At 45.4% G+C, this 19,918-nt stretch overlaps 1 protein-coding gene across 2 annotated transcripts in view; it reads right to left on the reverse strand.

Annotated features, from left to right (window-relative positions):
• Positions 1-250: 250 nt before the first annotated feature.
• TMIGD1 (transmembrane and immunoglobulin domain containing 1) overlaps positions 251-19,918 on the reverse strand; it is a 36,007-nt gene continuing 16,339 nt past the window's right edge. The window contains exons 3-9 of one of the 2 annotated variants that reach the window (XM_058163979.1): positions 18,762-18,941; positions 18,379-18,469; positions 13,390-13,668; positions 12,120-12,456; positions 9,029-9,132; positions 2,119-2,156; positions 251-404 (exon numbers count right to left, since the gene is read on the reverse strand). In XM_058163979.1, coding sequence (XP_058019962.1) covers positions 327-404; positions 2,119-2,156; positions 9,029-9,132; positions 12,120-12,456; positions 13,390-13,668; positions 18,379-18,442 — 900 coding nt within the window. In that variant the 5' untranslated portion in view covers positions 18,443-18,469; positions 18,762-18,941 and the 3' untranslated portion in view covers positions 251-326. The remainder of the gene's footprint in view (positions 405-2,118; positions 2,157-9,028; positions 9,133-12,119; positions 12,457-13,389; positions 13,669-18,378; positions 18,470-18,761; positions 18,942-19,918) is intronic. The other variant, XM_058163978.1, reaches the window with a different exon arrangement.

Raw genomic sequence — 19,918 nt, forward strand, 5'->3', positions numbered from 1 at the left:
CTTATAAAGGATGGAAGGCTGAGTCAACCTTGGGCCTGGTGGGACTTGAACCTGCAATAATTGCAAGCAGCTGTGTTAATAACAGACTGTCTTAGCAATCTGAGCGACAGAGGCCCTCTAGATGACCGAGGTCATCTAGAATCACTAGATGACCTACCAGGTTCTTTCCAACTCAACTTTAATTTGTTAATCTATACATTTTATTGTCGCTTGAAAGTGGATCAGTTATAAATGTTAATGTTGCTTGAACGCGGATAAATTATAAATTTGATTTATTTAAAGTTCTAAATCAAAGCAGCGGTTCAACAGTGCTAAGAATTTCCTTGTTAGAGAGGAAAGATTGGCCATTTGAAGTCACACGGGGGGTCAACGAAGAGGTTGCTCCAGAATAAGAATTCCTTTACCTAAAAAAAAAAAAAAAAGTATCAAAATAATTGTGACTGCCAGCTATAAAATAAATAAAGGAACAAGATTCTGGGGAGCTCCGATAAAAATACAGCCCGTACAGCAACCGGCTGAGTTAAGAGCCGCAGTTTTTATTTGGGCACTACCAGAAAGTAATTAAAGCGGTTTATAAGGGCTGCCCATCGCACACCGTGACTCTGCGCAGCAAACAGGAAATTAAAACCCAAAGCAAGGCAAACAACACAATTAGTGGCAATGGCATTTCAACCATAATCTGTCAATCTATGTTGAGGCGGAGAGCCAAACAATCGTTTCATTTTGCAATCGAGGAAAGATGACCGTGACAAAAACAGGGCTGGTTCACCACCCAGCCCAGAGATGGAGGTCCTTCATACTTAGTAAGCCTCAGGTAAGGCCACACCTGGAAAAAGCACGACCTGGATGACTGAGAATCTCCACAGACTTTTAGCCATGCAATTTTGGATGAAGACCCTTTGAATGGTGCGGGAGGAGGAATGGATTCCCAGAGGAAAAAAATAATGCAGATACAGGAACCATTTGCACCATTCAGGTGACCCTGAGGACACAGGCAAACCTCCAAGTGGTCTCAGCGACCCTCTCGGTAAAGGTAAAAGTTCCCCTCGCACCTATGTGCTAGTCGTTTCCGACTCTAGGGGGCGGTGCTCATCTCTGTTTCAAAGCCGAAGAGCCAGCGCTGTCCGAAGACGTCTCCGTGGTCATGTGGCCGGCATGACTCAACGCCAAAGGCGCAGGGAACGCTGTTACCTTCCCACAAAAGGTGATCCCTATTTTTTCTACTTGCATTTTTTACGTGCTTTTGAACTGCTAGGTTGGCAGAAGCTGAGACAAGGAACGGGAGCTCACCCCGTTAGGCGGCACTAGGGATTCGAACCGCTGAGCTGCCGACCTTTCGATCGACAAGCTCAGCGTCTTAGCCACTGAGCCACTTAAAGACCCTCTAAAAGGATGCAAATGACTGGCTGTCTCCAAGGAGTATCAATCCTTCCATTCCCCACCGTCCAGTCAGAGCTGAAGAAGTTTCTTGGCTCTCTAAAGGAATGTCCTTTAACAAATGTCTCACTTAACAACATCAATTTTGGGTTCAGTTGTAAGTAGAAGACTGTCCATGTAGGATACGTCTGTGGGAAGAAAGGTTGTGGGAAGAAAGCTGTGGGAAGAAAGGTTAGAAAATGGGGCAAAACTCACTGAACAAATGTCTCACGTAAGAACAGAAATTTTGGACTCGGTTGAGGTCACAAGTCGAGGACTACCTGTGCTACAGTTGTTAAATAAGTCACACGGTCCTTAGGTTCCCCCAGGGTCTTTGCTTGTCGGAAGCCAGATGGGAAGATTGCAATCGTGATCACGTGATCCTGGGAAGTGGCAACTGTCATAAATTCATTTTCTACCACTTCTACTCTAAATACATGCCAGACAGTTGAATTTTGATCACGGAACCTTGGGGAAATGCTGTGACGGTCGTAAGTGTGAGAACCGTTTGTAAGTTATTTTTTTTCAGTGCCGTCGTAATTTCAAATGATGGCTAAAGGAACGTTTGTAATTCAAGGACTTAAGAAATGAAGCTGCTGTTCGACTTTCTGACTCATATAGAAACGGTGGCGTCTGATTATATTTATCCTGGTTTTTTTTTTGAGAAAGACATGAGTAAGAAGTAATATCGGAAGTACTTACAGGGCAGTGTGGCTGGAAGAATCGGTTTTCTTGAAACACTACCACAAAAAGTGAAAAAGGGAAGAGAAGGGGAAAAGGAAGGAAAGAGGAAAAAGGGGAGGAGAGAGCGAGCAGGAAAGGAAAAGAAAGAAAAAGAAAAAGAAAGAAAGAAAGAAAGAAAAGAAAGAAAGGAAGGAAGGAAGGAAGAAAAAGAGAAAGAAAAGGAAGAAAAAGAAGGAAGGAAGGAAGGAAGGAAGGAAGAAAAAGAAAAGGAAGAAAAAGAAGGAAGGAAGGAAGGAAGGAAAAGAAAAAGAAAAAAGAAAAGGAAGAAAAAGAAGGAAGGAAGGAAGGAAGAAAAGAAAAAGAAAAGAAAGAAGGAAGGAAGGAAAGAAAAGGAAGGAAGGAAAGAAAAGGAAGGAAGGAAGGGAGGGAGGGAGGAAGGAAAGAAAAGGAAGGAAGGAAAGAAAAGGAAGGAAGGAGGAGAAAAAAAAGGAAGAAAGGAAGAAAAAGAGAAAAAAGAAAAGAAAGAAAAAGAAGAAAGGAAGGGAGGGAGGGAGGAAGGAAGGAAGGAAGGAAGAGAAAGGAAGGAAGGGAGAAAAAGAGAAAGAAAGAAAAGAAAGAAAAAGAAGGAAGGAAGGAAGGAAAGAAAGAAAAAGAAAGAAAGAAAGAAAGAATATTTATTAATCATACTAACAAAGGTGAACATTTGTAGCTCGGGGTGACATGAGGAGACCTTGGTGGTCCCTGAGTGTGCTTGTTTTCTTGCAGACATTTCATGACCCAGCCAAGTAACACCATCAGTCCTAGTCAGTGACTAGCACTGGTTGTGTTACTTAGTTTGATAATGAAACATCTGCAAGAAAACAAGCACGCTCAGGGACCGCCAAGGACCCCAATCTCCCCTCCTCCTCCCTGCAACCCCCTCTTCCTTCTAGCATTGATGACGTTGCCTAGTTGGGTCATGAAACGTCTGCAAGAAAACCACCGAAGCTCAGAGAGCACCAAGGATCCCACAGTCGCCCTCCTCCTCCTCATCATTCCCTTCCTTCCTTCCTTCCTGCCTGCCTTCCTGCCTGCCTGCCTGCCTTCCTCTCATTTCCCTTCCTTCCTTCTTGTCTTCCTTCCTTCCTCCTTCTTCCCTCCCTCCCTCCCTCCCTCTCTTCCTTCTCATTTCCCTTCCTTCCTTCCTTCCTTCCTTCCTTCCTTCCTTCCTTCCTTCCTGCCTTCCTCTCATTTCCCTTCCTTCCTTCTTGTCTTCCTTCCTTCCTCCTTCTTCCCTCCCTCCCTCCCTCCCTCCCTCTCTTCCTTCTCATTTCCCTTCCTTCCTTCCTTCCTTCCTTCCTGCCTTCCTGCCTGCCTTCCTCTCATTTCCCTTCCTTCCTTCTTGTCTTCCTTCCTTCCTCCTTCTTCCCTCCCTCCCTCCCTCTCTTCCTTCTCATTTCCCTTCCTTCCTTCCTTCCTTCCTTCCTTCCTTCCTTCCTTCCTTCCTTCTTTCTAGCACTGATGATGTTACCTAGCTGGATCATGAAACGTCTGCAAGAAAACCACCAAAGCTCAGAGAGCACCAAGGGCCCCACAGTTGCCCTCCTCCTCCTCCCTTTCTTCTCCTCCACTCCACAAACCCCACTCCCTACACACTCTGATGACGTTACCTAGATGGGTCATGAAACGTCTGCAAGAAAACCAGCCAAGCTCAGAGAGCACCAAGGATCCCACAGTCGCCCTCCTCCTCCTCATCATTCCCTTCCTTCCTTCCTTCCTTCCTTCCTTCCTTCCTGCCTGCCTGCCTGCCTGCCTGCCTGCCTTCCTCTCATTTCCCTTCCTTCCTTCTTGTCTTCCTTCCTTCCTCCTTCTTCCCTCCCTCCCTCCCTCTCTTCCATCTCATTTCCTTCCTTCCTTCCTTCCTTCCTTCCTTCCTTCCTTCCTTCCTCTCATTTCCTTCCTTCCTTCTTCCTCCTTCCTTCCTCCTTCTTCCCTCCCTCCTCCTCCTCTCTTCCTTCTCATTTCCTTCCTTCCTTCCTTCCTTCCTTCCTTCCTTCCTTCCTTCCTTCCTTCCTTCCTTCCTGCCTGCCTGCCTGCCTGCCTGCCTGCCTGCCTGCCTTCCTCTCATTTCCCTTCCTTCCTTCTTGTCTTCCTTCCTTCCTCCTTCTTCCCTCCCTCCCTCCCTCTCTTCCTTCTCATTTCCCTTCCTTCCTTCCTTCCTTCCTTCCTTCCTTCCTTCCTTCCTTCCTTCCTTCCTTCCTTCCTTCCTTCCTTCCTTCCTTCTTTCTAGCACTGATGATGTTACCTAGCTGGATCATGAAACGTCTGCAAGAAAACCACCAAAGCTCAGAGAGCACCAAGGGCCCCACAGTTGCCCTCCTCCTCCTCCCTTTCTTCTCCTCCACTCCACAAACCCCACTCCCTACACACTCTGATGACGTTACCTAGATGGGTCATGAAACGTCTGCAAGAAAACCACCAAGCTCAGAGAGCACCAAGGGCCCCTTAATTCATCATGGTTAGAAACGGCCCAATTCCCTCCATGAATCCCTCCTTGGGCACAAGATCCAGGTTATTTATCTCTTTATACTTCGTATTTCTAAACTCCCTGAAAAAGGGGGCTTATGTATTTAGGATGGGCCGGTTGGCCTGGATTTTTATTCAATTTAGCTGGATAATTCCTTTTCCTCCCCTCCCCTCCCCTGGCAACCCTCCGTGGTCCAAAATGTTTGAAAGCCTGACTTTAGGATTAACATTGTAATACCACATGTGGTGGCCCTGCCCAAAGGCAACAACAACAACAAAAATTGGGCGAAAATACACACATGGTTAAAGAAAATAATAAAGCAACATACATGCTTTAAACACAGAAATATTTTTGTTAGGTTATTTTGCCAGAAAAACTATAATAAAGGGGACATATATTTAGTACTGTGTGTTTTGACGGCAGCGATATTTGCACAACTTTGGGAAAATGAGGAAACTCCTTTGGATGAAAATATAATAAAAATAAAATAAAATATTAGATGGTGCGGAAGTGGACAGGTTAACATTAAATATAAAGGATAACGAAGGCACAGAATATTTTTTAACTTGGGATTTGTTTTATCAATGGTTGGATAATAAAAGCAGAAATCAGAAGTTGGAAGAGTGCTATTATATGCAAGTAAAGGATATTACTACCCTGTTTTCCCGAAAATAAGACCCAACTGGAAAATAGGTCCTAGCGTGATTTTTTCAGGATGCTTGTAATATAAGCCCCATCCCCAAAATTAGGCCCCGTTAACATTGCCAGCCAGGTGGATGCATTTAGTACTGTATTTCCCGCAAAAGAAGACTTAACCAGACCATAAGCCCTAATGCGTCTTCTGGAGCAAAAATTAATATAAGACCTGGTCTTATTTTCGGGGAAACATGCTATCACTATTATTAGGTAAAGGTTTTCCTCGCACATATGTGCTAGTCGTTCCCGACTCTAGGGGGCGGTGCTCATCTCCGTTTCAAAGCCGAAGAGCCAGCGCTGTCCAAAGACGTCTCCGTGGTCATGTGGCCGGCATGACTCAATGCCAAAGGCGCATGGAACGCTGTTCCCTTCCCACCAAAGGTGGTCCCTATTTTTCTATTTGCATTTTTTACCTGCTTTCGAACTGCTAGGTTGGCAAAAGCTGGGACCAGTCACGGTAGTTCACCCCATTATGCGGCACTCGGGATTCGAACCGCTGAACTGCCGACCTTCTGATCGACAAGCTCAGCATCTTAGCCATTGAGCCACAACGTCCCTTCCTCACTATTATGATGTATATGTAAAATGACCCAGACCAGGGGTCTGCAAACTTGGCTCTTTTAAGACTTGTGGACTTCAACTCCCAGAGTTCCTCAGCCAGCAAAGCTTAAAAGAGCCAAGTTTGCAGACCCCTGACTCAGACAATACACTGTTTATTAAATACTTATATGTTAATAAAAGATTTAAAAAGATTACAAAGATTAAAAGATTAAAAAGATTAAAAGACAAGACCTAAGTTTAACTCATAGAATCATCTATTGTAATGTCCTTCCTGTTAAAGACTACTTCAGCTTTAATTGCAACAATACAAGAGCAACCAATAGATTTAAACTTAATGTTAACCGCTTTAATCTAGATTGCAGAAAATATGACTTCTGTAACAGAATCATCAGTGCCTGGAATACTTTACCTGACTCTGTGGTCTCTTCTCATAATCCCAAAAGCTTTAACCAAAAACTTTCTACTATTGACCTCACCCCATTCCTAAGAGGACCATAAGGGGCGTGCATAAGAGCACAAACGTGCCTACCGTTCCTGTCCTATTGTTTTTCTTTTCTTCTTCCTATAGATATATATATATATATATATGCTTATACCTCCTAATATTTACTCATATATATGTTTATATACTATATAATCTTTTTGTATGATACTTACATATATTGTTGTGACAAAATAAATAAAATAAATAAATAAATAAATAAATCAGTAAGAAGATTAACATCTGGGGCTCTTGGGCCAAGGTCCTGGCGAAAGGAAGCAGGCGGGAGCCACTCCCGTCTGCCCCTCCTTCGCCCAGATGTTAGGCAGGTGTGAAGCCACCACACCAGGCCCATTATCTACCTGAAGGTGCTGCATTTTGGCAGGAAGTGGGGAGCAATTACAAAGTCCGCCTGGGGCCAGGAGGTGGATGACGGCTCCTTCCTGCTGGGTGTGTTTGTGTTTGTGGGTTTATGTTTATGTTTGTGGGTGTGGGTGGGTGCGGGTGCGGGTGTGGCGGGCACCGGGATTCAAGCAAGAACAGCACCGCCTGCCGTCAAAGCAAACTTGGAAGGTTGGTTTTCCCCACCAGCGTTTTTTTTTCTTTCTGAGAGAGGCTCAGGTTTCAAAAGTTAAGGGGGCCACCCAGGGACTTCTGAGTCACATTCGGACATCCGAAAGGGCCACTCTAGAATTTGTGGCTGAAGGGGATTCGCCTCTGGCTAGAAAGGGGCCACTTCTTAAAAATAGGAACAAGCACATCCGGGGCTTTTCCCTGAACTCCCCACCCCCACCCCACAGCCCCTGCCCATGGCGGCCTCTTGCACTGCCAAAGGCTACAGTTTGGCCTGTAGGAAGAACGGCCACATTCCCTTGCGATAAAGGAGACCTCAGGAGGGACAGCTTTCCTTTGAGTTCTACCACAATTTGTGTAGATTTCAGCCCCACAAAGCTATGGCTAATTACAGGAGTTAGTCTGTCTGTCTGTTTGTCTACCTACCATCCATCCATCCATCCATCCATCCATCCATCCATCCATCTATCTATCTCAATCTCTATCATTTTATCTATCTAGCTATCTATTTCATCATTCTCTCTCTCTCTCTTTCTCCTTTCTATCATGTCTATCTCTATCTCTATCATTTTATCTATCTATCTCTCTTCATTATTCTCTCTCTCTCCTCTATCATGCCTACCGATCTCTATCTATCTGTCTATCTATTGATAGATCTATTTTCCATCCATCCATCATTATACATCTGTCTGTCTATCTAACTACCTACCTCTCTGCCTCTATCTATCTATCTATCTATCTATCTATCTATCTATCTATCTATCTATCTATCTATCTATCTATCTATCTATCTCAATCTCTATCTATCTATCTATCTATCTATCTATCTATCTATCTATCTATCTATCTATCTATCTATCTATCTATCTCAATCTCTTATCATTTTATCTATCTATTTCATCATTCTCTCTCTCCTCTGTCATGTCTACCTATCTCTATCTATCTATCTATCTATCTATCTATTGATAGATCTATTTTCCATCCATCCATCATTATACATCTGTCTGTCTAACTACCTACCTCTCTGTATCTATCTATCTATCTATCTATCTATCTATCTATCTATCTATCTATCTATCTATCTATCTATCTATCTCAATCTCTATCTATCATTTTATCTATCTATCTATTTCATCATTCTCTCTCTCTCTCTGCCCTCTATCATGTCTATCTCTATCTATCTCTATCTCTATCATTTTATCTATCTATCTCTCTTCATTATTCTCTCTCTCTCCTCTATCATGTCTACCTATCTCTATCTATCTATCTGTCTATTGATTGATAGATCTATTTTCCATCCATCCATCATTATACATCTGTCTAACTATCTACCTCTCTGCCTCTATCTATCTATCTATCTATCTATCTATCTATCTATCTATCTATCTATCTATCTATCCATCCATCCATCCATCCATCCATCCATCCATCCATCCATCCTCTCCCTGTTTCTCTCTCCCTCTCTCCCCTCTCTCTGTCCATCTGTTCATCGATCGATCCATCCATCTACATATCCATATAAACACACAGGCACACTTTCCCAGGTTCTACGTGTTCCATTTTTTCTTTCTTCTTTTCAAGCTCTCGATCCTCGTGGCTGGGTTGATTGATTTCCCTCCACAATTCGGATGGCTTCCCAGCACACAAAATAAGTGATGCTGGGCACTGTGTTCGATATCCAATATCTGATATTGTCGGAGAAGAAGGGGCAGAGCCTGGGGGTGGGTGGGTGGGAGGTGGAGTCAAGAGAGGACTCAGCCTCGAATCGTTACCTTCCCACCAACGGTCTAAACCCAACCTCTCTGGAACTCCATTGACTCTTGTCTAGCACCAAAATAGTGCTGACCATTAGTTGACTAGATTACAAGGGTCTCCAAACTTGGCAACTTTAAAGACTTGTGGACTTCAATTCTTAGAGTTTGTGGGAGTTGAAGGCCACAAGCCTTAAAGTTGCCAAGGTTGGAGACCCCTGGACTAGATTCTTGTGTGTAGACATGAGCAATGAATCAGCTTAACCAGAACCGAACTGGGTTAAGGATTCATGTGATCCTGATTCTTCGCCTCTGCCAGATGCTTCTGAATGACTCAGAGCAATCTTCCAGCCTTCCTACCTGTGTGATCTTCTTCCATCGAACCGCAAGACCGAAGAGAGCTATGAGGGACAGGACCACTCCAGCAGCGATGACCGCTTCGGTGGGGAAAGGCAGTTTTCTCCCTGGAAGACATTCAACAGGCACCAAGAGCTAACTTCCATAATAATAATATCAGAGTGGGAAGGGACCTTGGAGGTCTTCTAGTCCAACCCACTGCCCAGGCAGGAAACCCTACACCAGCGGTTCTCAACCTGTGGGTCGGGACCCCATTGGGGGTCGAATGACGATTTGCCAGGGGTCGCCTAAGACCATCGGAAATATGGGAAGTATACTTGCGAGTCGAAGAATCACGCTCCAATGGTTGACTCCACAAGCCAGCTGCAGGCTCTTCAAACCGCTAGCCGAATTCGGCTTCAGGCGCAATGAATTAAAAGAGAGAGAAATCTTTGCTCCGATGTCTCCCTCTCAAGCCAGCTGCAATCACTCCCAATCGCTAGCCTAATCTGGCTTCAGGCGCCATAAACTTAATAGGGGAGGAGTCTCCGCTTTAATGCCTCCGTCCTCAAGGCAATCGCAAGCAGTTCAGATCGCTAGCCAAGACGGCTTCAGGCGCGATAAATTCAAAATGAAAATAATTTTATGGTTGGGGTCGCCACATTGTGGGTAATTGTATTAAAGGGGTTGCCACATCATGGGTAATTGTATTAAAGGGGTCGCAGCACTATAAAGGTTGAGAACCACTGCCCTACACCATTTCAGACAAATGGTTATCCAACATTTTCTTAAAAACTTCCAGTGTTGGAGCATTTACAACTTTTGCAGGCAAGTTGTTCCACTTATTGATTGTTCTGACTGTCAGGAAATTTCTCCTTAGTTCTAAGTTGCTTCTCTCCTTGATGAGTTTCCACCCATTGCTTCTTGTCCTGCCCTCAGGTGCTTTGGAGAATAGTTTGACTCCCTCTTCTTTGGGGCAGCCCCTGAGAGATTGGAAGACTGCTATCATGTCTCCCCTAGTCCTTCTTTTCATTAAACTAGACATACCCAGTTCTTGCAACCGTTCTTCATATGTTTTATGGATTGCAATAGTAGAGTATAGCCTTTATTGCCATTGTACATCATGTATACAACGAAATTGGTTAGTACAGGTAGTACAAGAGTATAGGTAGTCTTCGACTTACGGCCATCGTTGAGCCTGGAATTATGGTTGTAAGTCGTGCGGGATCACACGATTTTACGAACTTTTTGCAACAGTCGTTATGTGAATCATTGCAGTCATTAAGCGAAAAGACCTTGGAGTCCTAGCGGATAATCCCTTAAACATGAGTCAGCCGTGTGCGGCAGCAGCCAAGAAAGCTAATCCAATTCTTCATTGCATAAACAAAGGCAGGGAATCAAAAATCAGGTGAAGTATTAGCACCACTTTCTAAAGCCTCAGTAAGGCCACACCTGGAATGCTGCATCCAGTTTTGGTCCCCATATTACAAAAAGGATGTTGAGACTTTTGGAAAAAGTGCAGAGAAGAGCAACTAAGATGATTAACGGCCTGGAAACTAAAAGAAGTTTAACGGTTGCAGGATTTGGATATGTCTAGTCTAGAGAAAAGAAGAATTGGGGGGGTGGGCATGATAGCAGTCTTCCAGTATTTGAGGGGCTGCCCCAAAGAAGATTTGGGGGTCAAGCTATTCTCCAAAGCACAAGAAGGCAAGACAAGAAGCAACGGATGGAAACTCAACAAGGAGAGAAGCAACTTGGAATTTAGGTGAAAGTTCCTAACAGTGAGGACAATTAACCAGTGGAACAGCTGGCCACCAGAAGTTGTGGGTGCTCCAACGCTGGAGGCTTTAAAGAAGACAGTCACTTATCTGAAATGGTATAGGGTCTCCTGCTCGAGCAGGGGGTTGGACTAGAGGACCTCCAGGGTCCCTTCCAGCTGTATTTTGATTGATTGACGTAAAGACTTGTGTACAAATTTATGTGGGGAGACGTACCCTTGTATTTAAAAAAAAATACATCAGAACTAAGGCAAAGCTAGCATGTGAATGTGAATGTCACAGACTGTTTGATACATAAATCCAGAGTGTTAAATTTAAGGTCCTGAACCCACAAATAGTTTAATGACTAAAACTTTAGGTTTGCATGATTCCAGCCAAATCATAAAGGAAAACTAATTTGATGTGATTCATTAGCTATCTATTTCTGCTTCTCATAGTAGCTGTCTTAGGACAAAACCCAGTCCTTTCCTTTGGCTGGCATTCATGAATTCCCCTTTTAAAGACGTAAAAGACAGAAGGGCATCTGCACATTAAGCTCAAAGTAGAAAAAACAATTATTTTGGCTTTGCACTTTTCTATGAAAAGTGTTTGGTAGCCATACTTCCTAGGTCGGAGAGTCGTTTTGATCTAGTGGTTAAGGCACCAGGCAAGAAACTGGGAGACGGTGAGTTCTAGTCCCGCTTTAGGCAGAAAAGACAGTCTAAGTGACTTTGGGATCAATCACCAGGAAAAAGTGAGTTCTAGTCCCACTTTAACCACAAAAGCTAGCTGTGTAATTTTGAGCCAATCACCAGGAGACGGTGAGTTCTAGTCCCGCCTTTGGCATGAAAGCCAGCTAGGTGACTTTGGACCAATCACCAGGAGACAGTGAGTTCTAGTCCCACCTTTGGCATGAAAGCCAGCTAGGTGACTTTGAGCCAATCACCAGGAGACAGTGAGTTCTAGTCCCGCCTTAGGCATGAAAGCTGGGTGACTTTGGGCCAATCATCAGAAGATGGTGAGTTCTAGTCCCGCCTTAGGCATGAAAGCCAGCTGGGTGACTTTGGGCCAATCACCAGGAGACAGTGAGTTCTAGTCCCGCCTTAGGCATGAAAGCTGGGTGACTTTGGGCCAATCACCAGGAGACAGTGAGTTCTAGTCCCGCCTTAGGCATGAAAGCTGGGTGACTTTGGGCCAATCACCAGGAGATGGTGAGTTCTAGTCCCGCCTTAGGTGTGAAAGCCAGCTGGGTGACTTTGGGCCAATCACCAGGAGAGGGTGAGTTCTAGTCCCGCCTTAGGCATGAAAGCCAGCTGAGTGACTTTGGGCCAGTCCTTCTCTCTCTCAGCCCAACCCACCTCACAGGGTTGTTGTTGTGAGGCAAACAGGAGGAAGAAGACATACTGAACACAGTACCTTCGACGACCAGGTGGAAATCCTTACGGCTCGTTCCACGCGGAGAGCGAGCCACGCAGGTGTATATCCCTCCATCCGAGGATTGGAGCTGCTTAATGGTCAGCTGGAACAGCTCGCTGGTTTGGAAGATCCAGTAGCGGGAGTCCTCCAGGCTCAGGCTTTGGTTGTCCTTCAGCCAGGTAAGTTGAGCAGGAGGGTTGGCTTTGACACGGCAATCGAGGGTCGCATCCCACTCGGCGGGGATGCCGGGAGGGTCTTCCCCAGTTAGGATGGGGGCGTCTGTGGAGCGCCAGCAGACGGGTCAGCAAAGAAAACCCAGGTTTGGGCAGAATTACCTTGGCGCCACCCCCACCCCCCCCCGGCCAGGTGCCCTTCCCAGCAAAGCCTCAGCATGGACACAAAGAGCAAATAGATATTCAACGTGATCCTAAAGCCAATGGATCCAAATGGGAAAATACAATATAAATAATTACAAAGACTAAAGACTTTTCCTCCCTCTCTCCTCTTTTAAAATGCTTTTTCTGCTTTTTCTTTCTACTACTTTGCATTAGCATTTTCCCATTTCCTTCCTTCCTTCCTCTTTCCTTCCTTCCTTCTTTCTCCTTTTTAAAAATTCCTTTTCTGCTGTTTTATTCTTCTAGTTTGTATTTTCCCATTTCTTTCTTTCTTTCTTTCTTTCTTTCTTTCTTTCTTTCTTTCTTTCTTTCTTTCTTTCTTTCTTTCTTTTCTTTCTTTCTTCCCTTCCTTCCTTCCTTCCTTCCTCCCTCCCTTTTTTCCTTCCTTCCTCCCTCCCTGTCCCCTTTTCCTCCCTCCCTCCGTCTTTCTTTTACCCCCTATTTCTTTTTTTCTTTCTGCTCATTTGCCTTAGTGTTTAATTCAGTGGTGAAATCCAAATTTTTTTACTACCAGTTCTGTGGGCGTGGCTTTGTGGGCATGGTGTGACTTGGTGGATGTGGCTTGGTGGGCGTGCCAGGGGAAGGATACTACAAAATCCCCATTCCCTCCTCACTCGAGGGGGAAGGATACTGCAAAATCCCCATTCCCACCCCACTCTGGGGCCAGCCAGAGGTGGCATTTGCCAGTTCTCCGAACTGCTCAAAATTCCCGCTACCGGTTCTGCAGAACCTGTCAGAACCCGCTGGATTTTTACCTTATGTTCTTCTTCATACAACTTCCAATTAAAAAAAAAATTTTTTTTAAACCGCCACTCACAGGCGACGTTCAGCAGGACAGAAATCTGGACGGAATTGTCCCGGGCCAGCTGGCAGGTGAAGGAGACGCCGTTGTCCTCGTCAGTGACGGGGGAGATGCAGACGTTGCTGGCGTTCACTTTGTTCCCCTCCTGCAGGATCACTTCTTGGTCTCCTCGCAGCCACCGCAGCTCCTCATCCTGGCTGGGATGCTTCACGGCGCACCAGAGTGACTGGGTCAGGCCCGCTTCGGTCGCCAGTTCGTAGCCCGCGGTGTTGGCGTTGATGGACAGCTCTAGGCCTGAGGCGGGAAGGAGTTAGTCAGAATAACAGAGTTGGAAGGGACCTTGGAGGTCATCTAGTCCAACACCCTGCTTATGCAGGAAACCTGTCCTAGGGATTCGAACCACCGACCTTTCTGGTCGACAAGCTCAGTCGATCTCAGACAACTGGCTATCCAGATTCTTTTTAAAAGTCTCACATGATGGAGCACTCACAACCTCTGGTGGCCGGCTGTTCCACTGGTTAATTGCTTCTCGTTGTTGGCAAGTTTCTCCTTCATTCTAGGTTCCTTCTCTCCTTGATTAATTTGCATTAACAACTGCACTTATTCGCTTAACAGCTCTGGCGAGAAAGGTCGTAAGATGGGGCAAAACTCCCGTGACAAATTTCTCACTTAGCAACATAAATTTTGGGGCTCAATTGCGGTCGTCAATCGAGGACTACTTTCTATTTATTGTTTTAAGGTTTTGTCTTGTTTTTATTGAGTGTGAACCACCTAGGTCAGGGGTCTCCGACCTTGGTCCCTTTAAGACTTGTGGACTTCAACTCCCAGAGGTCCCTCAGCCAGCTTTGCTGGCTGAGGGACTCTGGGAGTTGAAGTCCACAAGTCTTAAAGGGACCAGCTTTGCTGGCTGAAGGACTCTGGGAGTTGAAGTCCACAAGTCTTAAAGGGACCAGCTTTGCTGGCTGAGGGACTCTGGGAGTTGAAGTCCACAAGTCTTAAAGGGACCAGCTTTGCTGGCTGAAGGACTCTGGGAGTTGAAGTCCACAAGTCTTAAAGGGACCAGCTTTGCTGGCTGAGGGACTCTGGGAGTTGAAGTCCACAAGTCTTAAAGGGACCAGCTTTGCTGGCTGAGGGACTCTGGGAGTTGAAGTCCACAAGTCTTAAAGGGACCAGCTTTGCTGGCTGAGTGACTCTGGGAGTTGAAGTCCACAAGTCTTAAAGGGACCAGCTTTGCTGGCTGAAGGACTCTGGGAGTTGAAGTCCACAAGTCTTAAAGGGACCAGCTTTGCTGGCTGAAGGACTCTGGGAGTTGAAGTCCACAAGTCTTAAAGGGACCAGCTTTGCTGGCTGAAGGACTCTGGGAGTTGAAGTCCACAAGTCTTAAAGGGACCAGCTTTGCTGGCTGAGGACTCTGGGAGTTGAAGTCCACAAGTCTTAAAGGGACCAGCTTTGCTGGCTGAAGGACTCTGGGAGTTGAAGTCCACAAGTCTTAAAGGGACCAGCTTTGCTGGCTGAAGGACTCTGGGAGTTGAAGTCCACAAGTCTTAAAGGGACCAGCTTTGCTGGCTGAGGGACTCTGGGAGTTGAAGTCCACAAGTCTTAAAGGGACCAGCTTTGCTGGCTGAAGGACTCTGGGAGTTGAAGTCCACAAGTCTTAAAGGGACCAGCTTTGCTGGCTGAGGGACTCTGGGAGTTGAAGTCCACAAGTCTTAAAGGGACCAGCTTTGCTGGCTGAAGGACTCTGGGAGTTGAAGTCCACAAGTCTTAAAGGGACCAAGGTCGGAGACCTCTGACCTTGAGTCACCTTTAGGCAAGATTTGAGGGCAGCATAAAAGTTTTTTAATAATTTTTTTTATAATTCCAGCGACAGTACCTTTAACGCCATCAGACACCCCTATCTGCCTCTCCCAGGTCCTTGGGAAGGACTCCATGCAGGTAGTCCTCGACTGACGACCACAACAGAGCCCAACATTTCTGTTGCTAAGTGAGACTTCTTTCCACTGAGTTTTGCCCCGTTTTACGACCTTTCTTGCCACTCGTTGTTAAAGTCGATCACTGCACTTCGTAACACCGTTGTTAAGCGAATCGCCGTAGTTCACAACACCGTTGTTAAGCGAACCTTGCTTCCCCACTGACTTTGCTGGTCAGAAGTTTGCAAAACGGGATCACGTGACCCTCCCCCGCCCCGAACACTGCGACCGTCATAAATGTGAGTCAGTCGCCCAGCGCCTGAAATTTTGATCTCATGGGATGTTGCAACAGTCGTAAGTGTGAAAAACCGCCATGGTGGCTCAGCAGACTAAGTCTGTCTGTTATTAACACAACTGCTTGCAATTACTGCAGGTTCTAGTCCCACCAGGCCCAAGGTTGACTCAGCCTTCCATCCTTTATCAGGTAGGTAAAATGAGGACCCAGATTGTTGGGGGGGCAATAAAAGTTGACTTTGTATATAATATACAAATGGATGAAGACTATTGCTTGACATAGTGTAAGCCGCCCTGAGTCTTCGGAGAAGAGCGGGATATAAATGCAAATAAATAAAAAAGAAGGAGGGAGGGAGGGAGGGAGGGAAGGAAGGAAGGAAGGAAGGAGGGAAAGAAGGAAGGAAGAAGAAAGAGGAGGGAGGAAGGAAGGAGGGAAGGAAGGAAGGAGGAAAGGAAGGAAGGAAGAAGAAAGAGGAGGGAGGAAAGAAGGAGGGAGGGAGGGAGGGAAGGAAAGAAGGAGGGAACGAAGGAAGAAGAAAGGAGGGAGAAAAGAAGGGCCTCTGGTGGCTCAACAGACTAATGCAGTCTGTTATTAACAGCAGCTGCTTGCAATTACTGCAGGTTCAAGTCCCACCAGGCCCAAGGTTGACTCAGCCTTCCATCCTTTATAAGGTAGGTAAAATGAGGACCCAGATTGTTGGGAGCAATAAAAGTTGACTTTGTATATAATATACAAATGGATGAAGACTATTGCTTGACACAGTGTAAGCTGCCCTGAGTCTTCGGAGAAGGGCGGGATATAAATGCAAATAATAAAAAAAAAGTTTTTTCAGTGCCGTTGTAACTTGGAACGGTCACTAAACGAATGGCTGTAAGTCGAGCATTACCCGAGGGTGGACACAAATGCCAAATCCAGTCTTAACAGCTGGCTGACTGGGTGACCACCCGTAATAATGGTCATAATCCCCATTTGGAAAGGATGCAAATGACCAAACTTTGTCTGCATGGTATATCAATCCTTCCCTTCCCCACCGTCCGGTCAGAGCTGAGGAAGCTTCTTGGATGAGAAGAGAAACGTCTTCAAAAGAAAAACCAGAAAGTCCAGTTGCTTATCCTGGACATAAACTGTTTCAACTCCTACCCTCAAAACGACGCTATAGAGCACTGCACACCAGAACAACTAGACACAAGAACAGTTTTTTCCCGAAGGCCATCACTCTGCTAAACAAATAATTCCCTCAACACTGTCAAACTATTTACTGAATTTGCACTACTATTAATCTTCTCATAGTTCCCATCACCAATCTCTTTCCACTTATGACTGTATGACTATAACTTGTTGCTGGCAATCCTTATGACTTATATTGATATATTGATCATCAATTGTGTTGTAAATGTTGTACCTTGATGAAGGTATCTTTTCTTTTATGTACACTGAGAGCATCTGCACCAAGACAAATTCCTTGTGTGTCCAATCACACTTGGCCAATAAAAATTCTATTCTATTTCTTGGAAGAAGAAAAAAAAAGACACCTCTGGAACAATCTTGAACTGGTTGACGGAGAAGCTCCGTAGAGATTGTTCTTTTCCAAAAGGCAACTTGGACTTCCTTGGGGTTTTTTTTTTAATTTCCTCTGAAAACATTTCGCTTCTCATCCGAGAAGCTTCTTCCGTTGTGAAGCTTCTGAAAAAAAGCTGGAGAAGCTTCTCGGATGAGAAGCGAAACGTCTTCAAAAGAAAAAAAAACCAGTCCCAGTTGCCTCTTGGAAAAAGCCCCTTTGGGGCAACTGATGATCTGGATGACAGAGAATCTCGACAGACTTTTAGCCGTGCAATTTGGGACGAGTACCCTTCAAAGTTTACGCCAATTGTCTGACCTTCGGACCTTTCGCCGGGAACTGAAAACTTATTTATTTATCCAAGCGGGACTGGCCTGATTTTTAAAACGCTAAATTTTTAAATTTTTAAATTTTAATTGTATTTTATTGGGTATTTTATATGGTCAATTGGACGGTTTTAATTTTGGCCTTTATGGAATAAGTTTTTTAATTGTTATTTTAGTGTGTATATAAATTGTTTTAATGCAGGCTGTACACCGCCCTGAGTCCTTCGGGAGAAGGGCGGTATAAAAGTTTAATTAAATAAATAAATAAATAAATAAATAAATAAATAAATAAATAAATAAATGGGCCGGAATAGCTCAGGCTGTTAGAGCCTGTTATTAGAACACAGTAGCCTGCAATTACTGCAGGTTCAAGCCCGGCCCAAGGTTGACTCAGCCTTCCATCCTTTATAAGGTAGGTAAAATGAGGACCCAGATTGTTGGGGGGGGCAATAAGTTGACTTTGTAAAAAATATACAAATAGAATGAGACTATTGCCTTATACACTGTAAGCCGCCCTGAGTCTTCGGAGAAGGGCGGGATATAAATATAAACACAAAAAAAATGGTGTGGAAGAAGGAATGGAATTCCAGAGGAAAAAAATTGCAGATTACAGGAACCATTTGCACCACTCGGGTGACCCTGAGGACACAGACAAACCTCCAAGTGGCATCAACGACTCTCTAGAAAGGATGCAAATGACCAGCTTTGTCTGCAAGGAGTATCAATCCTTCCCTTCCCCACCATCCGGTCAGAGCCGAAGAAGCTTCTTGGATGAAAAGAGAAACATCTTCAAAAGAAACAAACCAGAAAGTCCAGTTGCCTCTTGGGGAAAAAAGCACTTTTGGGCATAATCCTCATTTGCATACAATGAACCCCAACTTGCACCTGGCCTGTTGGATGCAGTGCTCTGCTTACCTGTCATGACGCCTGGCGCAATGGCTACAACAAAGAGCAACTTTTGGTAAAAGACGCCTTCCATTTTCACGCAGGTTGCTCAGAACCCGAGCTGGAAAAAGAGACAAGAAGGGGGGGGCCTCTTAACGCTTCCATGGACTTGAAGGGTCCCCCCAAAATCGTCCCAGCTGCACACACCCCACCCCAGGAGAAAAGCCCTCCAACCGATCCAATTTGCATTCATTGCAGATGAATGATCTTTGCAGGCAATTTTCATGATCTGCAAATTCCAGAAAGCCATTTGCAGATCAATCCCACACCCTGCTGTTCTTCGTGCCACAGGGACCCATTTTGGGGTCTCCTCCACCCCACCCCACCTGCAGGCTATCAAAACAGACACTCACTTAAACGACCGGTCCTCCCGGGCCGTCCTTGGTCTGAAAAAGAGGCGGCCGTGATTGCCCAGGTTTTATAGGCGTCCCAAGTTATATGACTTTATGGCGGTGCGCGGAGAAGTGAGTCAGGTGTGCTGAGTTCAAGGTGTTGCCCATTCAAGGACTTTCTGGGTAAACACTGGGCAAACCCTTAGGAAGAAACCAGGAAAGGATCGTTACCCATTTATGGGACCGGTTGGGACAATGAGTAACGAGCATCCCGCTGGCTTACTGGTTTTGACCTGGCGGGCAGGGAGAAACCTTTCAATAGGCTGAACTTTGTCACTCAAAGAGGACTAGAAACTTTAACAGAATGAAGGCCAAGGTGTTAATCCGACGGAGCTGTTCAACATTCTGTTTTGGAAGATTTGGAGGCCAAGATTTTGGCTGTAAGGTAAAGGTAAAGGTTCCCCTTGCACATACGTGCTAGTCGTTCCTGACTCTAGGGGGCGGTGCTCATCTCCGTTTCAAAGCCGAAGAGCCAGCGCTGTCCAAAGACGTCTCCGTGGTCATGTGGCCGGCATGACTCAACACCAAAGGCGCACGGAACGCTGTTCCTTTCCCACCAAAGGTGGTCCCTGTTTTTCTACTTTCATTTTTTACCTGCTTTCGAACTGCTAGGTTGGCAGAAGCTGGGACAAGTAACGGAAGCTCACCCCATTACGCGGCAGCACTAGGGATTCGAACCGCTGAACGGCCGACCTTTCGATCGACAAGCTCAGTGTCTTAGCCACTGAGCCACCGCGTTCCTTTTAGGCTGTAGGGTTTATTTTATTTATTGTACAGATAGTCCTCAACTTACCACCACAGTGAAGCTCCAAATTTCTGCTGCTGAGTGAGACATTTGTTAAGGGAGTTTCCCATTTTACGACCTTCCTTGCTACGGTTGTTAAGTGAATCCTTCGCAGTGGATAGGTTAGGGACACTGTTGTTAAATGAATCCGTCTTTCCCATTGGTTTTGCTTGTTGGAAGGTCGCCAAAGGGGATCACGTGACCTCGGGCGCGGTAAAGGTCATAAGTATGAAGCAGGGGAACTGTTGTGAAGGAGGAGAGTGCAAAAGTTGGCTTGAAACTCAACATTAAGAAAACTAAGATCGTGGCATCCGGCCCTCTCAATTCCTGGCAG

This window comes from Ahaetulla prasina, chromosome 1 (assembly GCF_028640845.1).
Source record: "Ahaetulla prasina isolate Xishuangbanna chromosome 1, ASM2864084v1, whole genome shotgun sequence".
Taxonomy (NCBI): domain Eukaryota; kingdom Metazoa; phylum Chordata; class Lepidosauria; order Squamata; family Colubridae; genus Ahaetulla; species Ahaetulla prasina.